The sequence below is a fragment of the Chenopodium album genome, chromosome 18, assembly GCF_948465745.1.
Source record: "Chenopodium album chromosome 18, dcCheAlbu1.1, whole genome shotgun sequence".
NCBI classification, from domain to species: Eukaryota; Viridiplantae; Streptophyta; class Magnoliopsida; order Caryophyllales; family Amaranthaceae; genus Chenopodium; species Chenopodium album.
In genome coordinates this window covers 42,396,201-42,421,077 of record NC_137851.1, presented here as the reverse complement: position 1 = coordinate 42,421,077, position 24,877 = coordinate 42,396,201, and the positions used below count along the sequence as shown (strand labels likewise).

The 24,877-nt window shown below is 35.4% G+C and overlaps 1 protein-coding gene and 1 long non-coding RNA gene across 2 annotated transcripts; one reads left to right on the top strand and one right to left on the bottom strand.

Annotated features, from left to right (window-relative positions):
- Positions 1 to 7,118: 7,118 nt before the first annotated feature.
- LOC145592165 (uncharacterized) lies at positions 7,119 to 8,104 on the bottom strand. Its single transcript, XM_081648624.1, has 3 exons — positions 8,042 to 8,104; positions 7,815 to 7,958; positions 7,119 to 7,613 (listed from the first exon to the last, which is right to left on the bottom strand). Exons 1-3 carry the CDS (start codon positions 8,102 to 8,104, stop codon positions 7,119 to 7,121), a joined length of 702 nt encoding a protein of 233 aa, XP_081504750.1.
- Positions 8,105 to 18,707: 10,603 nt separating this feature from the next.
- LOC145590895 (uncharacterized) lies at positions 18,708 to 20,373 on the top strand. The gene is made up of 2 exons (XR_014102196.1): positions 18,708 to 19,071; positions 20,186 to 20,373. It is a non-coding gene; the product is annotated as an uncharacterized LOC145590895 (long non-coding RNA).
- Positions 20,374 to 24,877: the final 4,504 nt, after the last annotated feature.

The window sequence follows — 24,877 nt, the reverse complement described above, 5'->3', positions numbered from 1 at the left end:
ATGGTTAGGTCGAGATTCGAGAGATGAGATTTAATACCGGTAGATTAACTATGTGATTGTAATACGTAGCGAAAGCCCTTTATGATCTGATTAATTGATGTATTGATGATTGATTATTATGTTTTACCCTGAAATATTATTTATTGGTGAACCTGTGACCCTAGGCTTCTTAATATTGATTTCTTCCCTACTTTTATTCTCCATAGTATAATTCCTTTATATAACAACAATTTTGGTTACTTAATTGATAATCTAGGTTATAATAATTAATTAGGAATAGAAAGACTTGTTTCCTTGTGGTTCGACCCTTCTTCCCTATCTGTATAGTTAGAGGAACTTAGGAATTATTTTTGATAAGGTGATACGACTATAGCCTGTCAACCCTCATGTTTGCTCCCACTAGTGAAAAGATATTGGCTAAACATGCAAAAGAGGAAAGCTCTTCTCTTATAAACGTGAAAAGACTCGGAGCGTGGTCTATCAAAATAAAAACGTGCAAATTATTTCAGATTTACTACATTCCCTTGCACTATGACTTTTAAGTCTCTATCCCTAAGGTTAAGAAATCGCTCAAAATCCTTATAATAATATTCGCTCACCTTAATAATTACCGCAAGATTTAAAGAAGGAAAGCCAAGAATGGCACCGAATTCTTCCGGTAAAGGACAAATTTCGTCATAACAAAATTTAAAGCAATGGGTATCTGAATCCCAATATTCTAAGGCGGTATGAATAAAGTCTATGTCAAGATCTACCCCCTTTATACCATATAAACCTCCCAAGTGAAAAAAGTCGAGCCCTTTCCTCTCTTTGGCAGTTAAAGACAGGCACTACTCATGGGTAAAATCATTAAAAGTCTTAGACATGGCTATTTGGATGGAAATTAATAAGCTAAATATTATTGTTAATCTGCTCGAATTATGTTGTAATCGACATATTTGGGGCTATTTATAAACAGAAAAAGACGCAAATCGAACCATCGCGCCAGACAGGAGCGTCGCGCCGCGACAGCTTAGTTCTTCCCACAACAGATCAACGCATCATACTTACTGCGTTTTATCCGACTTCTACTTGAAGTTGTACTTTGACTTTACGGTTTTTACCTTTTTCAAAGCTTTATCCATTCAAAACTAACACTATTTTTGGCAAATTTATTCCAAACACTTATCCCATATTTAATTATTTTGAGTTTGATTAAATTTAAGCTTATTTTCAGTCAAACTTGATTTTATTTTTCATTTTATCTTTTTGGGGGAGAAAGTCGGATACCCTCCATTAGTAATAAAAATGACGGAAATTTTGCGCAAAAAATTAGTCACAATTTTGCACACTCACATGCACATAAAATGAAAAATAAAAGTGTAAAAGGATAAAATAGACATAGTAATCATAGGATATATATATACAACATGTCTAGTATAGAAAATAAAGCAAAGTCCTACAAAGTCAAATAAATAAAAAGTACAGGTACAGACTACGACGCTGGAGGACGTAAATGCGTAGGAACTTTGAATGTATCAAAGAACTACGCAGTCTGTGGGGTCAGCCCCTCACCAGCCTCAAGGTCACTGATGGTCGGGATCGAAAGAGTAGGGCCAGTCCATCCTGCCTCACCCTGCTGCTGTACTCCCAACTGCTGAGGCTGTTGCGACGACAAGCCAACCTCGTACGTCCCACCAACCACTAAAGGAGATGATGCCGCGCCTCCTTGGCCAGTTGGCCTCTTTGATGCGCCCTCAGAAGAAGAGCCAGAGTCCTCTAACACCACAGTATGGTCTGACTTCGCCCGACCACCTTGGCTCCCGACCGAAGTACGACGATGCCTCGAGCCAGATTCAGATCTCTCCCTCCTATCCTCAAGTCTCGTACGAGTGCGTGTCGGAGGAATAGGCTGAAATAGAAAAACAAACCAAGTCAAGCATGGAAAAATTGAGCAAATAGGGCAAACATAAAGTAAAAGAAATACCTCCATGCCGTCGTCACCACGACGACAGGTAGCTCGGTGGCTCAACCTCACGAGCTGATAATAAAAGGCGTCCATACCTCTCGCCATCCTCGTCATCACCTCACGAGAAAACTATCAAATGACAAAGTAAAAAAACAATCAAGAATAAACATGCAAATAAAGCAATAACAGGTGACTTACCCAGGTCTGATGTCGAGGTATCGACCTCTCTATCAAGCGCCATGGCTCAAGGGCCAGAGGAATCATCTCCTTGACCGAGCCAAAGGACCCCTGATAGGTGATGGACACTGGTGGAGGTACAAACTCTGCATCCGCTGCCACAGCCTGCCAAAATGAAATCTAAGTGATTAGAATTTGCTAGGGGGCTATCAAAGGAATAACACCAAAAAGTGCAAAACATACATTTGCCTCCTCTGAAAGGCAAGGTAGTGGAGCCAAACGCGACAGATGACTCTCACCATAACTCCGGTTCGGATGGCTATGACGCTGTCACTCCGTACCAGTCGGCGACTGAGCCAGACTCTCAGGCTCATCTAGTCCATCATGTGCCGCGGAGGACGAGTGGGAACAACAAAAGACTCTAAAGAGCGCTGAATTGCAACTCTCTCACCCAGATATACCACAGCGTCATACGTCCCCTGGAAATAACGCTGTTGAGCGGTATACTGGATGGCCCGAGCAGGAAGGTCGAAATCGCCCCATGGCCAGAAATGGACCTCAGTCCCTACAAAATGAACATCCATGAGATAAGATCCTATTATGGAGCAAAAAAATTAAGCAAAACAAGTTTCGGATTTTTTGAAAATACGTGAATAAAACGCATGAAATTCATCAAAACCAAGGTAAGTTTGAGCAAAACTTACATAGATCGGCAAACTAGAAAAGACAAGCTTTAATTAACAACAAATTTGAGCGAATTTGGTTGAGAAACGAAGAAGAATGAGTGAAATGATTTTTGAGCGAAAACGAGCGAAGAAAGAGGCACGAACAACGAAAATGAGGAAGAAGGGGTTTAAATCCTGAAATCACGACTTCGTTGCGCCACGACAGAAATCACGCGCCATGACAAGTCTGTCACGCCGCGACAACGCATGGCAGTGTGCGCTGACTCCTTTTCTTCAGCGATGCAAGCTGTGGCCCCCATAATGGTTTATGTGGACCTTGTTTAGCAATTTGGGTTCCTTGGTACGCCAGTTAGCCCCTATAAGCAAATTGACATGATTAGTAGTCGGCTCGATTAACAATCGCAGTAAGTGATCGACTTGATGACGATCATCTCACTTAGCTTAAGCGCCTAAACATTGGCTCATTGCAAGCACCAAGATATTGGTTCACGAGCAAGCACAAGCATCAATGCACAGCAGAATTATAAGCAATAACACAACAACATTCAAGCAAAGCACCAGCAAGGTGAGGATCAACAAGCGGTGATCTTCGATAATTTTCCTAGGAAGGTTATCACAAAAAAGTAGAAGATTGCTACAAGCGGAGCAATCTTCAACGATGTGCCCTAGGATGTGGAAGATCGACATTAAAACTGAAGATAGCTACGAGCAGAGTTATCCTCAATAGTTTTACCTAAGATGAGGAAGATTGTCAAAAATCGGGAGATGACTACAAGCGGAGTTATCTTCGATCGTGTTCCCTAAGATGTGGAAGATGATCATAAAACGGCAGAAGATTGTTACAACCGGAACATTCTTCGATGGTGTTCCCTAAGATGTGGAAGACTATCACAGCGGAAATTGAAGGCAGCTACAAGCGGAGCAGTCTTTTGGCGATGTCCCCTAGCTTGTGGAGGTCGTCAAACAAAATCGGTTACCCTAGAGGCGTGTACTCGACGATGCAAGATACACGTTTCTTAACTCTTTTAACTGTTTAACTAACGCTAGTTTTCAGGTATCGGCGTTACAAGAATGACTTAGAATTGCTGAATGTTCTGAATCATTCTCCGTCCTTATCGCTACTTTGACTTTTGTTTTCGAAACATGCGTTTCTCCAAACTCAGTCAAAGTGGGGGCTTCTATAGACACCTAATTGTGTCTCCCCAAAAATCAAACCCAATGATGAATACCTTTCACGTCATTGATTATCGAACAAAGTGAAAGTGTGAAAAGTCTTGTGATACGGCTGTTTTAATAAAAATACCTTCTTTCTGTTTTCAAAAATGTACCCTATTTATGAAAATGTCCATTCCAATTTAGTTTGATCCATGATGAGGGTCCAATAATAGTGTAGTTGGATTGGGCTCGAAAAGATCTTTCCAACGATATATTATAAGCACAATTCTGATGAATAATGAGGAAGTTATGGTCAAAATACTAAATTGGACCCGAAATGAGTTTTATATACGACCCAATGATCAAGTGGAGGGCCCATTAATTATTATTACTAAAATCATTAGGATTGACTTTAATCATCTAGAATAATCTAGAAGGTTCTCTTAAATTCTAGTCGAATTAGGATTAATAATTATATTTTTAGAAAATAAAGAATTTTATTTGGAATAGAATAAGTGTTTTATAATGATAAATCTGATTTTAATTAGGAAAATTTGTAAATTACCACCCAAAAATAGAACCATTTTCGAAATAACCACCCATTAAAAATTTTATTTTAAATTACCACCCCTTAAATTAATTAATTACGCAGATTACCACCTTTTTTAAATTTTCGGTTGAATTCAGATGTGTGGGGCCCTCCTAACGGCTAGTTCTTGCTTCCCAAATGAATTGGAGCCCGATTTTTTCCTGTATAACATAACTCCTACCCTAATTTGCGATTTATACTCCAAATTCTCCCCAAATTCCACAAATTTCACCCCAAACATATCAGCTTGTAATTGCAGAAGCGTCCTCAAGAAACTTCATAGGTGAATTCGCATCAGGTAAAGTCTTTCATTCTTTAAATTTAGAGTTGTTATTGTACTTAAATTAGGGAAAACTGGTTGATTAGTTGATTAGGTTTATTTTCTTCGCAAATTAGGGTTCTTAATGTATTTTAATTGGGGGAAATTGGGTGTTTAGTTAATTAAGGCTCATGTTCTTCGCCCAATTTTGGTTTCTGTCATTGAATTGCTGCTAATTCTGGGAAAATTGTGCTTACAATTTGTCTAAGTACTGTTAGGATTGATTGAAGCATGTTTTAAGCTTTTATGTTTATTTGTTGTTGGAATTATTGTGGCAGAAATGGAGGAGAATAAGGTGGTTCTCAGATTTAAGTATTTGAGTATTGTTATTGACCTTGAATATGAGATTGGCAAAAGTAACTTACAAGATACAGCTATAGCATTTGAAGATCAACTTCGTGATATGAATGATCCAATAGAAGGATCAATTGACCTTCTGTACCCCATATTCCAGTACATATATAAAGGAAAGTATAGGACTTTAGAAGATGATGGAGATTTGTTCAAGATGATTAGGAGGTTACCTAGTCAGGACTTTTACACCATACATGTTGGAAGCACAGATGACCCTAGTTTCTTGGCTGAATGTATCATTGAGTACAGGATGAAACAAAATGGGACTTGGCCACCCCCTGGTTATCCTGATTATGGTGGCCAACCACCACAGTGAATAGGTGTGATTAAGTAGTTGTTGTATACTTGGTTGTTTGTTGTCATTGTTGCTTAATCTGACTTGTTTTATGCTCATTTCAGGTCTGATAATGTCTTGGAATAACACATCTCCCACAAACCAGAAGAAATGCAACTGTGGCTTGCCTTTTGCAAAGTTGACATCTTGGACTAGGGAGAACCCAGGCAGGAAATTCAAGGCTTGCAAATTCTATGACCCTAACACTGAAACTAGGGGGTGTAAGTGTTTTGAATGGGTTGACAGTGAAGGGATTGAGTGGCAGAGAGATGTGATTAACCAACTGGTGCTTGACAAAAAGTTGATGAAGGGTGAAGTCAACACCCTCAAAGTTCAGGTTGATGATCTCACTGCCCAAAGAAGATGCTTGCTTAATGAGGTTGATACTCTGAGATTGAAATGCAAGGCCCTAAATGGTGACAGGAAGAAGATGATCAACAGCAATGGTGGTTCTGACAGCTTGCTTTTGGTTGTTGTAGTTCTTATGTGTTTAGTCTTTCTAGTTTTAGGTTGTGTTTTACTAAATAAGCTGGTTTAAGGGGGAGGTGGAGTGAATGTAGTGATGTTTGTAATGCTATTTTTGAGTAGTAATGAATGAACCAAGTTATCTTGGTATCAATTTTTTTATTGGTATGAGTTGTGCTTTGATCTTGAATGAAACAAGTGTTATTGACACAGTTACCAAAACTTTTGATTTAAACAACAAAAAATAATAACACAGAAAATTTCAAATAATTATCTTGCCAATGCGTTCAACAACTAGTCATTCACCAATTCATAACAGATTCCAAAAGATTGTAACAAAGGCATTCTTCATTGTTCAACTAAGATTGTTTCAAAGTACTCTATTCACTAACTCCTCTAATAATATGCAACTTGTTTCTTGGTGGTCTTGGATCTGGTGCATAGGCTGTGGCAGCTGTTGTAATTCAAGCCTGGGTCTGCTGAGTCTGCTGCTAACTCTGCTGTTGACTTTGCTGTTGACTCTGCTGACCACTCTGCTGCTGCTTCTTCCTATGCTCTTTCTTGGGGGAACTTCTTGCTGGCAATACTGTGTGTTCCAGGTGTACCACCAAGAGCACTCTGCAGAACAAGAAATAAAACATTTAGGGCTAAAAACTTGAAAATCACTTAAATTTACATAAGTCACTCTAATTTACCTTTCTTAAGGCCCTTTCTGCTTTCTTCTTTCTTTGGTCATTCACCCACTCAGTATTCAAATGTGGTCTACCACCTTCTTTCTTAGGGGATGATACAGCCACTGGTGTCACAGATGGGTTTTTGCAGGTCTTAGCATAGTGTCTTAGCTGGCCACAATTCTTATATGTTGCCCTTCTCTTGACTGGTTTCTCTTCTTGCTGGCTCTGCCCCACAACTTTTCCCTGTTCCAACTTCATTTTCTTAGACTTAGGCCTCCCAGGTTGTACTTTGATTGCAGGTGGTAGTGGCTCCCTTAGCTTCACCTTCTCCCAATGGTTTGGACCAGGCATAGGTTCTACCTCATACCTGTATGCTAACATGTATGTGGACACAAAGTAAGCACTTTCCACATACTCTTAAGGGTCTGCCCTTTTGTCCATGATGCATGCATATGCATGGACACAAGGGATGCCAGTTAGCTCCCAATGGTAGCAAGTGCATGTTCCTTTGCTTAGGTCCACTCTTACTATGTCAGAATTAAGCTCAACTTCATAGGTGTCACCTCTAGAAACTTGCACAATGCAATGCCTAGCTGCTGGTTCTATCCTTTGGAATACTTTTTTGGCATATGGAACTACTTTTCCCTCCATTTTCTGATAACTTTCCCATTTATCATTGGTTCTTTTCATCATATACCTCCTAAGCCACTCCATATGAGTCAAAATGGGCTTATCCCTAGCTTCTTTGATCACAGCATTAAAAGTTTCACAGACATTGTTAAGCAACATGTTTGACTTTGGGAAGGAACTAAAAGCATGTCTAGACCAATGCTCAGGTGGGATGTCAGCTAGGTATTCAAATGCATCCTCAGACAAGAACCTTATTGACTCCATTGCCACTTCAAAATCAAACTACAAAAGGTACAACAACACATACATAGACAGATTCAGCAACACAGTCAGAACCATAATTACACACACACTTTCACAGTCACAGACAATCAAACACACTCACACACAGTCACATACAGTCACAAGGATTCACACACAGTCACAGAGATTCACACACAGTCACATACACTCACAGACAGTCACTCTCAATACATAGCATACCTGTGTTGTAGCCCTTGCTGCTGCCCAGAACAGCTCCTTGAATGTTGCTCCACTAAATTGCAACTTGAAGTTGGCCCATATGTGTCTGACATAATACCTTGTGTCTGCATATGGGACAACCTGCTTGTAAGCTTCTAACAAGCCCTATTATCAAATCAAAAGTAATGAATTAGAGAACTTCACAATGTATAAACTGTGAGGAAAAAAAAATGAAAGTAATGCATTACCTTTTGTCTGTCTAACATAAAGGTAAATCCAAGCCCTTCATTTTCATCTTTTAAGGCATTCATTAGGCTCTCTAGGAACCACACCCATGTCTATGTGTTCTCTATCTCACATGTAGCCCAAGCAATGGGAAAAATGTTGTTGTTGTCATCCTTCCCTACTGCAACAAGTATCTGCCCTAGGTATGGACCCTTGAGATGACATCCATCAGCCCCTATTAATGGTCTGCAACCAGACAAAAAACCCTTTGCCATAGGTGCTAGGCAAACAAACATCCTCATGAACAAAGGGGGCTCAGGTTGCTCAATCCCATCAATAACAACAATGCATTTTGTCCCAGGGTTATACTTCATGAGAGCTTTGCCATAGTCCCACACTCTGGCATATTATTGTGATGCTGATCCATAGATCATTAGCTTAGCTCTTGCCCTTGCCATCCAAGCTTTGCTATAAGTAATTTCTATGCCAAGATCAACTAACACCCTCCTAATGAATCCCTTTAGCTTCCACCCTGGGTCAGTTCTCCAATCCTCAATGTACTTGTCTGCTAGAAACTCAGCAGTAAGATTGAGATTGCTTCTTACCCTTACACACCTGTGCTTTAGATTCAAATTCTTAATCTGCCAAAAATCTTGGTTGACAGATCTCCTTACAACCACCTTAAAATGGCATCTCCTCCCACCAACACAAGTACACTTAGGCAGCCTACACTTTTTTGCATTCCATTTGCACTGACATCTCCTCCTACACTGGATGGTTATCTTGCTGCTATCATTGTGCAAATACCAGTATTCATACCTATTCTCCACTGCATGAATCCTCAATGCTCTCCTAAGCTGTTTACTATTGATAAACTTCTGTCCTTTCAGCAAGACAATTGGTTTCTTGAAGTCTGTTGAGGCATAAAACCATGGATACTTGTCTTCTTCATCATCAGAACACTTAGGGCTATCCAACTCCTCAGAATCAGAAGTAAACTCTCTTTGTAGAGTTACTTCTTTGCTCAACAATTCACTTTCAAGGAAGTACTCCTGGTTCTGCACCTCATCCTCTACCTTATCTTGCACACACTCCAAACTTGCATTGACATCTTCAATTATGTTGTGAACAGTGTTTTCCAGATCTTCTCCAAGCTCAGCATCCTCATCTAACCCCTTATCTTCCCTTATATCCCAATCAGGGTCAGTGTCATAGCAGTTAGAGCTGCAGGAGCCAGATCCAGCTTCAGGTTCTTCCTCAACCTCTCTATGTGTCTTCTTCTTCCTCCTACCCTTTGTTGTACACTTTCCCTTTCCCTTCACTATATTTCTCCCAAAACTACCTTCATGTTCCCCTTGCTTCTTCTTCCCTTTCACACTCTCAGAGAACAATCTCTTCCTTGATGATTTCTTCCCTTTCACACTCTCAGATGGACCTCCCTCTTCAGTCTGATCTACCACCTTATCTGTATTTTCCACATTGACCTTAAACCAAGGGCTTCTCCTAAGTTCAGTGGGCTTATCAGCTTTGGTTTTTCTGTTTTGGATGGGTTGAACAGTGCTGGGTTCTTGGCTAGTACAATAAACTCTAACAAACCCATTCTTAGTCTTTGTCTCCAAAAAGCCCTTTACATCATCTTCAGTCAGAATTTCTTTTTTACCATTTGACCAAGTCTTCCCTTTTTGTTTGTACCAAACATTCCATGAGTTTGGCACATGTAAATCTAGCTTCACAAACCCCCAAATACAAGATTCCCTTACCAAGTGCACTGACATCTCACTCACTTTGCACTTATACCTCCAATATTCCCAGCCACCCTCATAGCCACACAAAGTCTTCCCCCTTATTTTTTTGTTCACAAACACACCCCCTAATCTAACCTTAACATCAACAAATTAAACAGAAGCAGCAATATGTGCATGTAGTAGCAAAATTAAGATTGAGATTGCTTAAAAATGAATTCTTTATTAAACCCAACATACATAGCAACAATAAACAAATCCCCTAATTCACTGTCCTACCCACATCTATACTTAAACAATTAACCAACAATTAACCAACAATTAAACAATAATTGACCTCTATTAAATAATTCAACAACGTATAAATTGAACCGTAAATTTCAACAAAATTGCAATTCTACCATCACCAACCAACAACTTACAAAATTAAAGGCAAGGAACTAAATTACTTACCTCTGACGTCGCCATTAACAGCAGGCAATTGTCAGGTGAATGAACTCAGCAAATGGTCCCCAGCAAACGCCCTAAGAATGACGACTTTCGCAATCAAGCTTCAAGCAAAACCCCAATTACACATGAGCAACTTATTTGGTGAACTAAAACGAATTTAGGGTTTTAATCTGTAATTTAGGATCCTAATTTGAAGATTGGGTGAGAATTTATGGAGATAGGTTGATTTGCAGAGAGAATTGAATGACAGAATTGAGAGAGGAGTAGTCTTCAATAGCTTACAATAGTGAAATCGACAAAAAAGAAAAAAAAAATTAGGAGGGAAGTAACGACTGTGGGCCCCACACATCTGAATTCAACCGGAAATTTAAAAAAGGTGGTAATCTGCATAATTAATTAATTTAAGGGGTGGTAATTTAAAATAAAATTTTTAATGGGTGGTTATTTCAAAAATGGTTCTATTTTTGGGTGGTAATTTACAAATTTTCCTTTTAATTATGATAATTACGGAGTCTAATTACTTAATTATATTAGGAAAAGGACTGCGTACAACGTGTTTATCTTTTTAACACCATCACGACACGACAGCTCCATCGCGCCGCGATGAAGCTGTTGCGCCGCGCTAGACTCTGTCGCGCCGCGCCAGAAGCAATTTTATTCCATATTGGATTCGATCTTTTTCTGATCGTTTCCGGACTATTTTTCTTATAAATAGGGTCTTTATTCCCCGTTTTTAACCATCAACAATCATCTATTCTATTCTCTTCTCTCTTAAGCAATAGCTTATTCTTTCTCCCTCTTTCTAAGCCTACCCTTTTTACAAACACAATACCGCATTCGCAAGCTCTAGACACACATAGCCAAGTTCGAAGTTGCCTTCGCCCTCGACGTGAAAGGTTGATAATTTCTGAGGGTTTGGTCCCAAATCCCTATTTCAATTATTTAATTTAATTGTTTGATTTAATATTTTCCTTGAAGTTACTAACGTGTGTATTGTTTTGATAAGAGATACAAGGCAACAAAGTAAGTAGTTTTATTGCTCTATTCATTTAGAAACATGCTTATATTATTTTAATTCCTAGTATCATGTTAATTAGGATGTTACTTTATTGCTTTCGAGTATCATGATTAGGTTGCTTCCTATTTCTTTTATCATGTTAGTATCTTGTTAGGGTTAGAGCTTTGATCTTTATTGTTTAGTGACATGCTAGGATTTGTTATTAATCATGTTAGTATCATGCCTAGGATCTTGCTAATAATATTATTATGCTTTATTGAGATTGAGATTATTATGATGATGATGATTTGTTATTATTATGTTGCTTGATACATATTGTTATTTCTTGATCACGCCCTCTCTTACAGGATTAAGGGGAATTTGTACTTGAAATCACGCTTAATAAGATAATTAATAATTTTATTTAGGCTAATATGATTTTAATTCAAGTGATCGCCAATAATAGATTTGTTTGTGCATTAATATTCAACTAACATAGATTAAACAGGTTTAGGATTAATATATTATTTGTATATTAGTCAGAAAGCGCACATGAATATGAGAAGAATAAAGAAGAGGCCTATTTAGGGGCAAGTTCGATCTCTTTTAGGTTGGATTTGAACCTTCATCCCCGAATATCCAGTCATGGTTCTGGACCACTATGAAGTTAGCGATCTCATGGATCGTGAAGGGGTGTAACCTTCACCCTGTGAACGGTTTACAAGTTCCTAAAACTTGTTGGCGACTCTTTTGCTCTAGCTTCTTTCCCTTTGGCGCCATCATACGTAAGTGTATAATCACAGTGGGGTTCAAGTTTGGGATGCTTGAAATATTCCCTACATCAGTAAATCCTCATAAAACTCCTCTTTGAATAAAATCAACCTTTATAATAGGTTAACTCAAAAATCCTTTTGTATCTAATTCAACATGCTTTTAAAATCACCCTTTTAATAAATAATTTTTCAAAATCAATAACTCTTCTTTGAAAAACCATTTCTTTAATTCATCAAACTTTCCTAATCAATTTCCTTATTCCAACATGATAAGAAATCCAACCCATTCAAAACATGATATGAAAATCAATCCTTCAAAAGTACATTTATTAAAAAAATATTAAAATCAATACCTCCAAACATAATTTATTTCATAAATCATAATTCAAATCAATGTAATTCAATCACCAATAAAATCATATAAAACATGTTAAACCAATCACTTTCAAAAGTATCTTTCCACCTAACGTTACCTTGATTTCCGAATATCAATCAACACTTCGCACTTTCAAAGTTCAATCACGAAGACACCTTGCAATTAACATAATCATAAGGTTATCAACATTTTTAGACGTAAACCCAAATCTAATGTGCATGGACTATAAAACTCTTTTAATAATACTTTAATATAAAATTATAACTTTGAAATAGGTATATATATTTTAGAAAACTAACCATGAAGAAAATAAAGGAATAGGATTAAGAGAATTGAATTTCCGTTGAAAAGAATAGGTAGAACATGCAGAGGCCATAACTTCTTCAATATAACTCTGAATTGGGTGATTTTTGAGCATATCCTCAAGGATTTTTGATAGAAACCATCTTCCATAAAACATCAAAACCCTAAAAACTGACCAGAAGTGCTCGAAAATCGGGTTTTGGTGTGAAGAATATGAAAGGTATGAGGGGGTATTTATAGGCTCATGAATGAAAGAATCATGGTAGGAGAATGTAGGAAGAATTATGGTAAAAAGAATTAAGGAAATTAATTACTTGGAGAAGAGAGCTAAAGAATTATGGAAAGTTTAATATTAAGGTGACTAAGAATAATTAATTTAAGGAAAGTGTGTTAAAATGAAAATTAATATGGCAAAAGTGGTTTACTTGGGGAATAATCAAGGATGAAATAAGGTAGGGAAATACGATAATCAAATCTTTGTGAGATGGAAAATAGGAATTTAGGAAATAGGGAATTTGAGGAAGATAATTAAAATACAAAACTAACAAAATAATTAACCCCAAATTAGCCTACGGTGGCAAAAAATATTGAGCATATCTATGCTCATATTTTTGGAGCCCCGCTAATAGTTTTACGGAAATATTCGCTAGATTTTAAGGATTAAAAATGATTGGTGTAAATAATGTATTTTGTGTAAATTAATTAATTTGGAAAATACCAATTATTCACTAATTAATTTCACAAATAAAATCAGATTTTCTTTACCAAGAAAATTCGAAAATTCCTAGTATTTAATTATTTAGGAAATTTTTTTATTAAATAATAAAATATAATTTTACTTGATTAAAATATCCGATATATATATATATATATAATTTTTTTTAAAAATAAATGGATAATATATCTTATCCAAAATCCAAAAATAATAATTAAGTTTTAAAATACTTTTGGCGCCAGAATTCAAATATCATTTTGGCTCCAAAATTCAAATAGTAAAATAAATTAGTTAAAATACACTTTTTAGAAAATACTAATTAATTAATTAGAAAACACGTTTCAAAAATACCATTTAAATAAGCTAAATGAAGTCAAAATTGGTTTGGTTTTAAGTAACTTCTACTAGTTCAAATCAACTAAAAGCTAAGAGGAGAATAACAATATTTAGAGGAATTTAGGACTTGGGTTATACCACTCAACTTCATCACAAATCACAATTAGCATGCAACAATCAAGGTAAATTGAGGGGACAACATAGGGGAAGTCATCTAAAGCACCCCACTACTGTCTCTCATGAATACAACCTACTCTCGTGGTTACAAAGCATAAAGAAAGTGTTAAAGTATAATCACGATGACATAAACATTCCCTTGACTGGAAATTCCTATTCTCATGGCATTTCAAGTCAATTAAGCATAAGGGAGCTAACTCAAGTTCATCTCTCGATCCTTCGTTGAGAAAGCTTGGATAAATAGTTCTAGGAATGACCATATACAAAACTAAACAATTAAACCACTTAAGCTCAACTAACTAACACACTAGTAGAAAAAAGTAAATGGGAAGCCCTAATATTGAAGATCTTTTTAAAATCCGCTTCGAAAAACCCACCCAAAAAAAACATCAGATATCAAGTGGCAAGCGGTTTGGGGTTAAACCGCTTCCAAATATTGTAACTGGAAGCGGTTTGATGTTAAACCGCTTGCCATTTAGTTTAAAAAAAACCATAAGAATAATATTGGGCCTTTATACTTTCACGCCCCACTACTCCATTCTCAGATTATTTCTCACGCCCTCCTTTCTCTCTCCTGCTCTCCACTCTCACGTTCCATTTCTCCCTCCTCTCCTCCGCATCTCTCCTCTCCTCCTTCTCAGTTCTCAGTTTTTCAAGCAACTCTCTTCTTTCAAGCCTCCCTTTCTTCCTCCCTTTCTTCTCTCCCCTCTCAACAACCACTGCCCACAACAACCACCGCCTACAACAACCACAGCGAGCACATTGTACATCGAGCATCACCGACTCACCGAGCATCTCGGACTGATCGAGCAAGCACCATCAACCCTGAATTACAGGTTTTTCATGTCAAATTTGACCATGAAAACACTAGATCTAGAGTTTTCATGGTCGAATTTGACCTTTAAAACCCACATTCAAGCTAATTTCAGGGTTTTGGTGGAATTCAAGGTATGTTCCCTTTTTTCGTTCTTTTATTTTATTTTTTGAGATTTTTATTTTGTTTTTTGAGTATTTTTTTAATTATTTTGGTCTGAATTGTTGCTATGTGTTGTTGGGTATTTTTGTTTGAATCTTACATATGTGTTGCTGATATAATTGGTGGTGAGTGTTGGTGTTGGTGGATGATTTTTTTCTAGATTGGTGGCTGGTGGTGTGCGTGGGTGTGGGATGGTGGCTAGTGGTGGGCGTGAGTGGGGGCTTGTGATGCACGTGGGTGTGAGCTGGTGACGCGCATGGTGCTGGCAGATGGTCTGGTGCGCGTGGATGGTGGTGCTGGTGCTCATGGCTGGTGGTGCTGGTGCTCGTGGCTGGTGGTGGAGCAACATATGTTTTGCTATTTTGTTTTATTTTTTTATTAATTTTTTTGTTATTTTATTGTATTTGTTGTAAATCAGAAATGCAGCATATGTTTTGCTATTTTATTATATATTTTTTTATCAATTTTTTTGGTGTAAACCAAAAATTGTAAATTTACAGGATTGATTAATGAAAATAATTATGTTAGTATATATATTTCGCTTGTATATCAATTTGACTGAAAAACCAAAAAAAAAAAAAAATTTTATGCATAATGGGAAGCGGTTTGGCGCCAAAACCGCTTCCTTTTCACTACAAAAGGGAAGTGGTTTGAACCGCTTCCCATTTAAAAGGCCAATGGGAAGCCCCCCAAGCGCATTCCTGTTCAAAACCGCTTCCCATTAGGGGGTTTGAACCGCTTCCCATTTACTCTTTTCTACTAGTGACATCCCATAATAACCAAAGTAACACATGCAACTAGTTATTAGTGTTGAGGGTTGTAACACCCCCAAATCTCCCTCTACGGAAATACCAGTATAATACGTATAATTATACCGTAGAGATAGACTTAGGCGTATTACCGCCGCGTGATTACACAAGGCTACTCAAACTTACTGAAATAAACCAATACTTTGCAGCGGAAACTTCAATACTCTTCTTTATTAATACTTATAAAAATAGTAACATTGTTATGAGTACTCAAAATAAAAGACAAAACTAACATTCCTAAACTAGGTGAAGTAAATCCCGGAACTCCCATATGCTCATTCATGACTCCACTTGAAAATAGTCAACACTGCTTACCATTATGGTAAACAGGGCGAACCAAAACAAATAGGAAATACGGATTAGCAAAATATGCTAAGTATGATAAGTGAAAGATAATGTAAACTCAATTTTATTTGCAAACATGCTTTTAAAACCAATTTCAATGATTAATCCAATAATTTCAAACTTATTATTTCAAAACCGATTCCAATGATTCAATATTAAAAATAATAGTTAATAAAACCAATTCCTGTAAAAAAATCCAATTCCTTTTAAATCCAATTCCTCGCCCAAGTGTGTACACCCCCAAGCTAGTCTCCTTATATTACAAGGCTATTCTTGAGGAAAGACCCGGACATACAAAGTCCAAGGCCTTATCAATAAACCAAATCCGCATAGTGGGATTACCAACATGCTTGTAAAGCATTAATAATAATAATTCAATGGTTCAATAAATCCTTTTAATATCCAATAGTTCCAATATAATTCAAAATCCTTTTTAATTACTTCCACATGCTCTCAAAATCAAACCTTGTAAATAAATACTTGAGAATAAAATCTCATATTAATAACTTTTCAAAACCAATAACTCTTCCTTGAAAAACCTTTTATTTAATTCAACAAACCTTTCAAATCAATTTCTTTAATTCAAACATGATAAGTAATTCAAACCATTCAAAACATGATTTAAAAATCAATCATTCAAAATATTTTTATTAAAACAAATATTAAAATCAATACCTCAAAACATAATTTATTTCGAAATCATAATTCAAATCAATTTAATTCAATCACCAATCAAATCATATAAACACATGTTATTCAAACCAATCACTTTCAAAGGTATCTAGCCACCTAAACGTACCTTGATCCTTGCTAGAAAAAGCACACAAAAAGAACCTCAAGAAACTTGATTTCGTATATCAAACAACACTTCATACTTTCAAAGTTCAATCACGAATACACCTTGCAAATAACATAACCATAAGGTTATCACAACATAAACTCAAATTTAATGTGCATGGACTATAAAACTCTTTTAAAATAAGACTTCAATATAAAATTATAGCTTTGAAATAGGTATTTGTATTTTTGAAAACTAACCATGAAGAAGATAAAGGAATAGGATTAAAGAGAATTGAATTTTCGTTGGAAAGAATAGGCAGAACTTGCAGAGGCCATAACTCCTTGAATATAACTCCGAATTGGGTGATTCTTGAGCCTAACCTCAAGGAATTTTCGAGAGGAACAATCTTCTGTGAAACATCAATACCCCAAAAACTGACCAGAAGTGTCCAAAAACTGGCTTCAAAGATAAATGGGATGATTTGTGTAAAAAGAGGAGAAGAAAAGTATAAAAAGGTTTAGAGAAAAGAAGAATAAGAGAAAAGAAGAGAACTGGGTTTTGGTGTGAATAATATGAGAGGTATGAAGGGGTATTTATAGGCTCATGAATGAGGGAATTATGGTAGGAGAATGTAGGAAGAATTATGGTAAAAAGAATTAAGGAAATTACTTGGAGAAGTGAATAAAGAAATATGTAAACTTTTGATATTAAGGTGATTAAGAATAATAGAATTTAGGAAAGTGTGTTTGTCAGGAAAATAGTATGGCAAAAGAGATTACTTGGGGAATAATCAAAGATGAAATAAGGTGTATATACTTATTGATACATGATCATTTCATTTAATATATACTTATTGCGATATTGATTTATACATGGTGTATGTTCATTTTTGTATTAATAAATGTTCATTTTTGTATTGATAAATGTTCATTTTTATTTTGATAAGTTTGTTATTTCAACTTTGATAGACATTCATTCACGTTTTGTAAATAATGTGTATTGATTGTTACAATTTTTTTTTAATTTTTTTTCTTTTTTTTTTTGTGTGTATTATATGGAGTAGTAAGTAATTAAAAGTATATGTAGTACTTACTACTTAACTTGCTTGTATGTCACACCTGGCCTAACACAAAAGTACATATTATGCAAGCAATAAAATACTAAACATGTTGAGTAGAGTTTTAAATGTTTAACCACGTATATTTTTTGATGCTCATTATTTTTTATGTCATGTTCATTATCATTCCAATACATGCTCATTTATATATGAGTAGATGTTTATTTACATATTATGTTGATCATGCCAGTTTCTATACTTTTCAAGTTCATTTTTATGTTTATTTTGTTTATTTTTTTGTTTTTGTTTTTTTAATACTTTTTCATGTGTTATTTTTCATATCATATCATATATATAGAGCGTCAAATGTCATATTTACTATATTTAAACTACTTATAAATAAATTTGATGGTCTTATCAAAGTCTTGTGTTTATTCTCATGTAGATACATAGCGAGGATATTAATAGATGTATATTTTGAATTTTTAGTAGATGTTTATACAAATATTATTGCAATTGTTCAATTCAATAAACACTATCACAAAAAGAAGAAAAAATAACGCACAATACACAACTGTCAAGTTAGACAGACGTTCTCTAGAAATAAATAGAACGTCTTTAGTAGAAGAACGTTATATATATTGAATCATATAAAACGCCTTTCTTAGTAAACAGTTAAGTTTGATTTTTTAATTTTTTTATTAAATTGTAGATTTACAATATAGAACGCCCTTAATAGTTAAACGTTCTGTTTTATTATAACATATTTTAAAATTAAAAAAAAAAAAAACTGTCAAAACCCTATTTACTCCACGACCTTCCTCATTCCTTGTTCTTTTCTCCAACTCCTCAACCAGCCGTTCATGGCTTCTCTCTTCCCTCTCCTCAACTATTTCCTCTTTCTCTCTCCTCAGATTCGGCTTAGAGCTCCTCCATGAGTCTAATCCTAACTCCAATTAACACTATTCCTCTCAACCACCTTCTCCAATGGCAGAAAACCCCACATATCCCCCTCAACCCAAAAGCTTTAATTTGGAGCTTTAACAATGGCGAGACAACAAGGTAAAATTAAAGCCCAAATTATGCATCGGGCTCTCCGAAGCCACACTGTCTCCTCCGCTCTCCACCGTCTTTCTGATCATCAACATTCCTATCATCGTCACACTCTTGCCCGCGCGATAGTATTGGCCCTTAAATCACCGAATCCATCAAACAGGTTCATTTCTCTCTCCTCTGTTTGATTTCATGTGAACAACGATTTTGATTGTAGAATTTGGATTTTGATTGTTATAGTTGAATTGCCTTTTATGGTTTGTATATCTATGTTTAGTAGATTACTTTTATTTTAATTTGTGGTTTTGGGACGGATTTTTATCAATTCGTGGTTAATTATCTCATTTTAATCATATTTGATGATCTTTGTAAGTGGACATTTATGTTTTCGTAATCAATGTCATTGGGTTACTTTCTCGGATGCTATTATTTGTTAGAATTTTTGTGTTTATGTGCTTTTATAATTTAATTTCATAAATTATTGGGTTGAATTTTTTTATTGGCGTGCTGGCTCTTTAACTGGAGAACTTAATTGTGGTTGACAGTATCCATTGTCATGGTTTATAAGATAGATAATGTTGTTGGATTAAGGTATTACTTGTATAATCAAAGGAACAATGTAATTTTCTATCCTTTTATGCTCCATTGATTTTTATGTCGTAGTTATTCAAGATTGATTATTATTAATTGGTTAGCTTTAGGGATGGCAATATTAAGTGGATATCCGCTAACCCGCTCCACCCGCATAAAATAAATGGATGAAAACCCGAATTAAATGGATGAGAAGCGGATGACGGATGAAGCGGATGATGGATCGGATCGGATGTGGATGATATTTTTTTCACCCGCTAACCATCCACCCACCCGTTTAACATATATTAAATTATTAATCAAAGAATTTTACTAATAAAATATAGAATGTGCAAGAAAATTACTTGTCTTTTTTTGTTGCAAATTAATTTTTCAAACAATATGTTGTTATTGTTTCTTTTTTATTAATAAAATAAAAAAGTTGTTATATAAATATCCAAAAATTAAAGTTTATGTGAGTTTTTTTTCATTTTAGTACTCATCCATTTGTCATCCGCTCCACCCGTTTCATCCACGGATGATGGACGGACGGATATGGATGATGGGTGAAGCGGATGACGGATGGATGTGGATGGAGCAATTAGGATAATGGATGGATGCGGGTGAAGCTTCACCCGATCCAAATCCGATCCATTGCCATCTATAGTTAGCTTGTTGGTTTTAATTCTCCTTTTTTTTTTCTTCAGGATCATACTCGAAAAAGGAGATTGAAGTTCACAAGGTGTAGTGAAGCTCCAAGCTCGTGGAGTATCTGATTAAATGATGTTGATAATTTTCCATGTGTACTCTAGCTTCTTTTAATGTAATCAAATATATTTCGTATGATTTTTTTAAACGATGTAATCAAATGCGATTTGAGTATCATGCTTCTATATACGAACTTGTCGAAGTGCTAGTCTTTTATTTATCACGGAATGCAGTTATTATTATTATTATTATTATTATTATTATTATTATTTGTAATTAATAATAATTATAGTAATTTTTTTATTAAAAAAATAAGAAAAATAAAACTGTCATCTAAGATATGCGTTCTCAAACTACACAAATAGAGAACGCCTTTCCTAAGATGACAGTTGCTCTTTTTCTTGTTTTTTTATATATTTTGTAAATAGAATATGAATCGCCTATTCAAGATTAGAGGTGTCAATTCGGATAACCGGATGGAATTTGGGTCGGGTCTATTCGGATCGGGTCTGTTCGGATCGGATATATTCGGGTCAAAGTTATTCTTTTAACTCGGATCGGGTCGGGTTGGGTCAAATTCGGGTCGGATCAAATTCGGGTCATGGTCAATCGATTTTGGGTCGGATATGTGTCGGGTCAACTCCAGATCGGTTCACTTTCGGTTCGGATAAATTCGGATCGGGTTCAAAACGGGTTTAATCGGGTTAATTTCGGGTCGGATGAATTTGGGTCGGGTTGATTTCGGTTCGGATGATTTCGATTCGGTCAAGTTCGGTTTGATTAAGATAAGGTTGATCCCTTGATTCATTAATTGGTCAATTTCGATTCAATTCATTTCTGTGTTTGGCTGGATTTTGGTCGAGTTGACCAAATTCGTATCTAAATAAGGTTATTTTAAAAGTAGAGTTATTATTGAGTTTTTACCTTATTATTGGGTTAATATCAAATCGTATCATATATTTTTATCGTTTGATTATTAATTACGAAGTACGAAGTTTTAGTTTTCTCATTTGATCAAGTGATGTGTAATTTTTATCTTTGAGGCAAATTGAAATTGAATAATTATCTATGACTTATCATAATATATAAGTGAAACGATAAATAATGAGCTATGAGCCTATGATGTATTGACAAATGATAGTTAAATCTTGTGATATATACAAATAAGAATGTCATCTTTTTAAGGTTATTATAAATCTCCAATTGTACAATCTTCAATGTCATCTTTTAGATGAGAAGAATATAAAGCTTAGAAAGTAATTTTATATTTTTTTGAACGGTAGAAAGTAATTATATATAATTGGTATGTAAATGAAGTAAACTTGTTACTCCGGATTATTTCTATGGAGTAAAATAAGTTAATTTATTTATAATTAGTATTGTAAAAAAAAGTAAATATAATAGTATAAGAACTGGAATAAAAAGGTCGATAATTAATTATGGTCGGGTTAAATTTGGATCGGGTAAAAATCAAATCGAGTTAAATCGGGTCGGGTTGATTACTGATTGGGTCAAAACAGATCGGATTAGATCGGTTATTTTTCGGGTCAATTTCGGATCGGGTAGAGCTCGGGTTGGGTCAAATCGGTTAGATTTGAGTTCAGGTCTGGTCAAATCGGATTCGGGTTATGTTTAGTTCGGATCAAATCGGTGCCGGGTTAAGTTCAGATCGGGTCAAGTTCGGATTCGGGTAGAGTTCAGTTCGGTTACAGATCGGGTTTGGGTCTTGATTTTCTCGGATCAAATCGGATCGGTTACAGTTCGAAACGGATAATTTTTTTCGGGTCGGTTCGGTTTTGACACCTTTATTCAAGATAGGCGTTTTGTATTGTAATGTATACAGAACGCCTCAAATGGGCATCTTGTATACTTTATAAGGCATCCTACTTGAAGAACGCTTCTAAAGTGTTCTATATTGCCTATTTCAGGCGTTCTCTTTTGCCTATTTTGGGGTAGTGAAAAGGCCATAATTTAAATGCACGATCAAGATATTTGTTAAATTTTTGTTTGAATTTCATACTGATATTTTAATAAATGTTCATTCTTGTATTGAAATATATATGTTCATCTAGAAATTGTCACAATTATACATGTACACCAAGTTATTGAGTTATTAGATATATTGATAATACAATTAAAGCCATAGATATAGGAGAACAAACTCATATTGCACAACCTATAGTGTTTACTTGACGAACTACGAAAAATTCTTTTTGTTGAACGTTCATTTTCATTTTGATAAATGTTCATTTATATATTAGTATATGATCATTATTCGCATATTAATATACGATCATTCGATTTCTGATAAATGTCCATACTTTTGCCATCTTCGATCTTTATATATTTTCTACATATTTAATTTCCTTCAAAAAAAAATTCTACATATTTAATAAGGAATTTCAATAACAATTTGTAATTTTCTATAGTTTTACAAGAAAATGAAAAAAAACAATGTTCATTTATTTATTATTTGATGTTCATTTTCATATTTATAAATATTCATATAACTCCACTAATTTTTAATATGTTTATTTTTCACATGAGCCTTCATCATTATCCTCAAATTCCTTTAATAATACAAAAAATATAACTTTTTATCATCTATGAAAATAAGTAAATGTTCTATCAAATCATAATAAAATGTTCAATTACAATATATTATATGTTCATTTATATGTTTGTCTTTCATTCATGAACAAATTCATTATATAGTACGGTGTTTCTGCTATCTTTTCTTGAGCTTCAGTCTTCATAATTTTCTCTCTCCTACTTAATACTCTGCAATCCTCTAAGCTTCATTCTTCGTCTTTTTCTCTCTCCTTCTCTATTACTTTCATATTTGGCATAAACCACAAAGTAAATTCAAAATTGGAACAACAAGTAATCGACAACTTTAGTTGCCTCTTCGCCACCACCACAACAGTGAATCAGCATAATTCCCAATCTTCATCCCACAGAAAAATTAGGAAATTTTGGATCAAATTATTTTTATAATTCCTGTGTTAGTTTCTTGATATGGCTTGGCTATTTGATTAAGTTCGTTATTTGCTTGTTGAACTAACCGATAGTAAGTTACGACAATCAATTTTTGATCAAATCGATACACAAAAATCTCTGCAATTCATAAATATATTTAAAGCCTGCAAATGCAGTGATTCTGACGAAATTATTTTGTGATCTACGAAGAAGTAGAAAATGGCAGTGAGATCAACAGAGATGTAAGATGGAGATCAAGTTAGGTTGTCTTGTAGTTTGGAGGTGAAAGAAATTAAAAACAATAGAGATGCAACGTCATTTGCAAGGGGGTGCAGAGATTTCATCCTAGACTAGAGTCTAGATAAAAATTTGTACTCTAAAGGAGCTTTCCAACTATATATTATAATCCCAAATCCGAGTTATAACGAAAACGTTATGACCAAAATACAGTGGATCGGATCCCTTTCTTCAAGAAGAGGCTTTGGCCTTAACTACTTCTCTTTACGACGTAAAGGCTAAAACTGGGTCCAAACCGAGCTTTTTATGCGCATCCAATAATCATGTGGAGGGTCCATTAATATTAATTATAGTTCTTAAACCATTAGGATTTGTCTTAATTTTTTAGAATTATCTAAAAGGTTGTTTTGAGTTCTAAAGGCGATATGATCGATTATTATCTTCTAGAAGGCTCTAATTTATCCTATTTTTGAAAAGATAATGAGTAAAAATTTTATGTCAGATAAAACAAGTGTTTTTAATGACCAACTTTCATATATGGTTGGCCACACCGTGCGGCCATCCACATTTTTTTTTAAAAAAATTTTCTCTCTCTCTCCTCTCATTTTCTCTTTCTAACTTTCTCTTTTTAATCATCAATGGCCGGAGCACCGACTTCCATTGTCATCTTCATCTGGCCGTCGTCGTCTTCATCTCGCTGTCGTCGTTGTCGAAGCTACAAACCAACCCAAATGTCCTCAAAGCTCCAAACCCTAACATTTCCCTCAAATTTCAATAGATCATGTACAAATTCGTTTTTCTGGGTTTTGAAATGGTGACGTGATGCTTGTGGAAATGATGTGGTGATGTATGTGGGAGTCTGGGAGATGATGCGGTGGTTCAAGATTTTTTAATATTTTTGAAAATTGGGTGGAATCTAAAGGGGTGAGCTGAAGACGAAAATTCAGAAATATGTGAAGCGTTTGGTTTTTAAATTTAAACAAAAATTGGATTAAAAGTTAACAATTGTTTAAATGTGGAACAACAAGTTTAAGGGTGAGTGGTGTGGTGGAGTGCTGGAGTCTAAGGGCGGTGCAGGGGTTACTTACTTGGTAAGGGGTTACTAGGTTGGAGGGATTATTTGGCCAGGGGTTACTAAATCGGTCAGGGGTTACTAGGTCGGTCAAAGGTTACTAGGTGAGGGGTTACTTGGTCAAGGGTTACTCGGTCAGAGGATACTAGGTTGGTCAGGAATTACTTGGTTAGAGGTTACTAGGTCCGGTTGGGGGTTACTAAGTCGGAAGGGTTACTTGATCGATGGGGTTACTAGGTCAGAGGGGTTACTTTTGTCATGTGTTAGCTGGCTACACCGTGTGGCCAGCCACACACAAAACCTCTTGGTTTTTAATAGATTTAATTTTGATTTAATAAGGATAAGTACGGATATTCTACTAACCCAATTTGAATGGAATTCGGATTCCGTACAAATCCTATCT

Excerpts from the sequence above, each read along its gene's own strand:
- LOC145592165 (XM_081648624.1), bottom strand. The coding sequence starts at position 8,104 with ATGAATGCCTTAAAAGATGAAAATGAAGGGCTTGGATTTACCTTTATG. Across the intron at positions 7,959-8,041 it reads TTATGTTAGACAGACAAAAG|GGCTTGTTAGAAGCTTACAA; the intron begins GTAATGCATTAC and ends ATTTGATAATAG. Across the intron at positions 7,614-7,814 it reads CAGCAAGGGCTACAACACAG|TTTGATTTTGAAGTGGCAAT; the intron begins GTATGCTATGTA and ends TACCTTTTGTAG.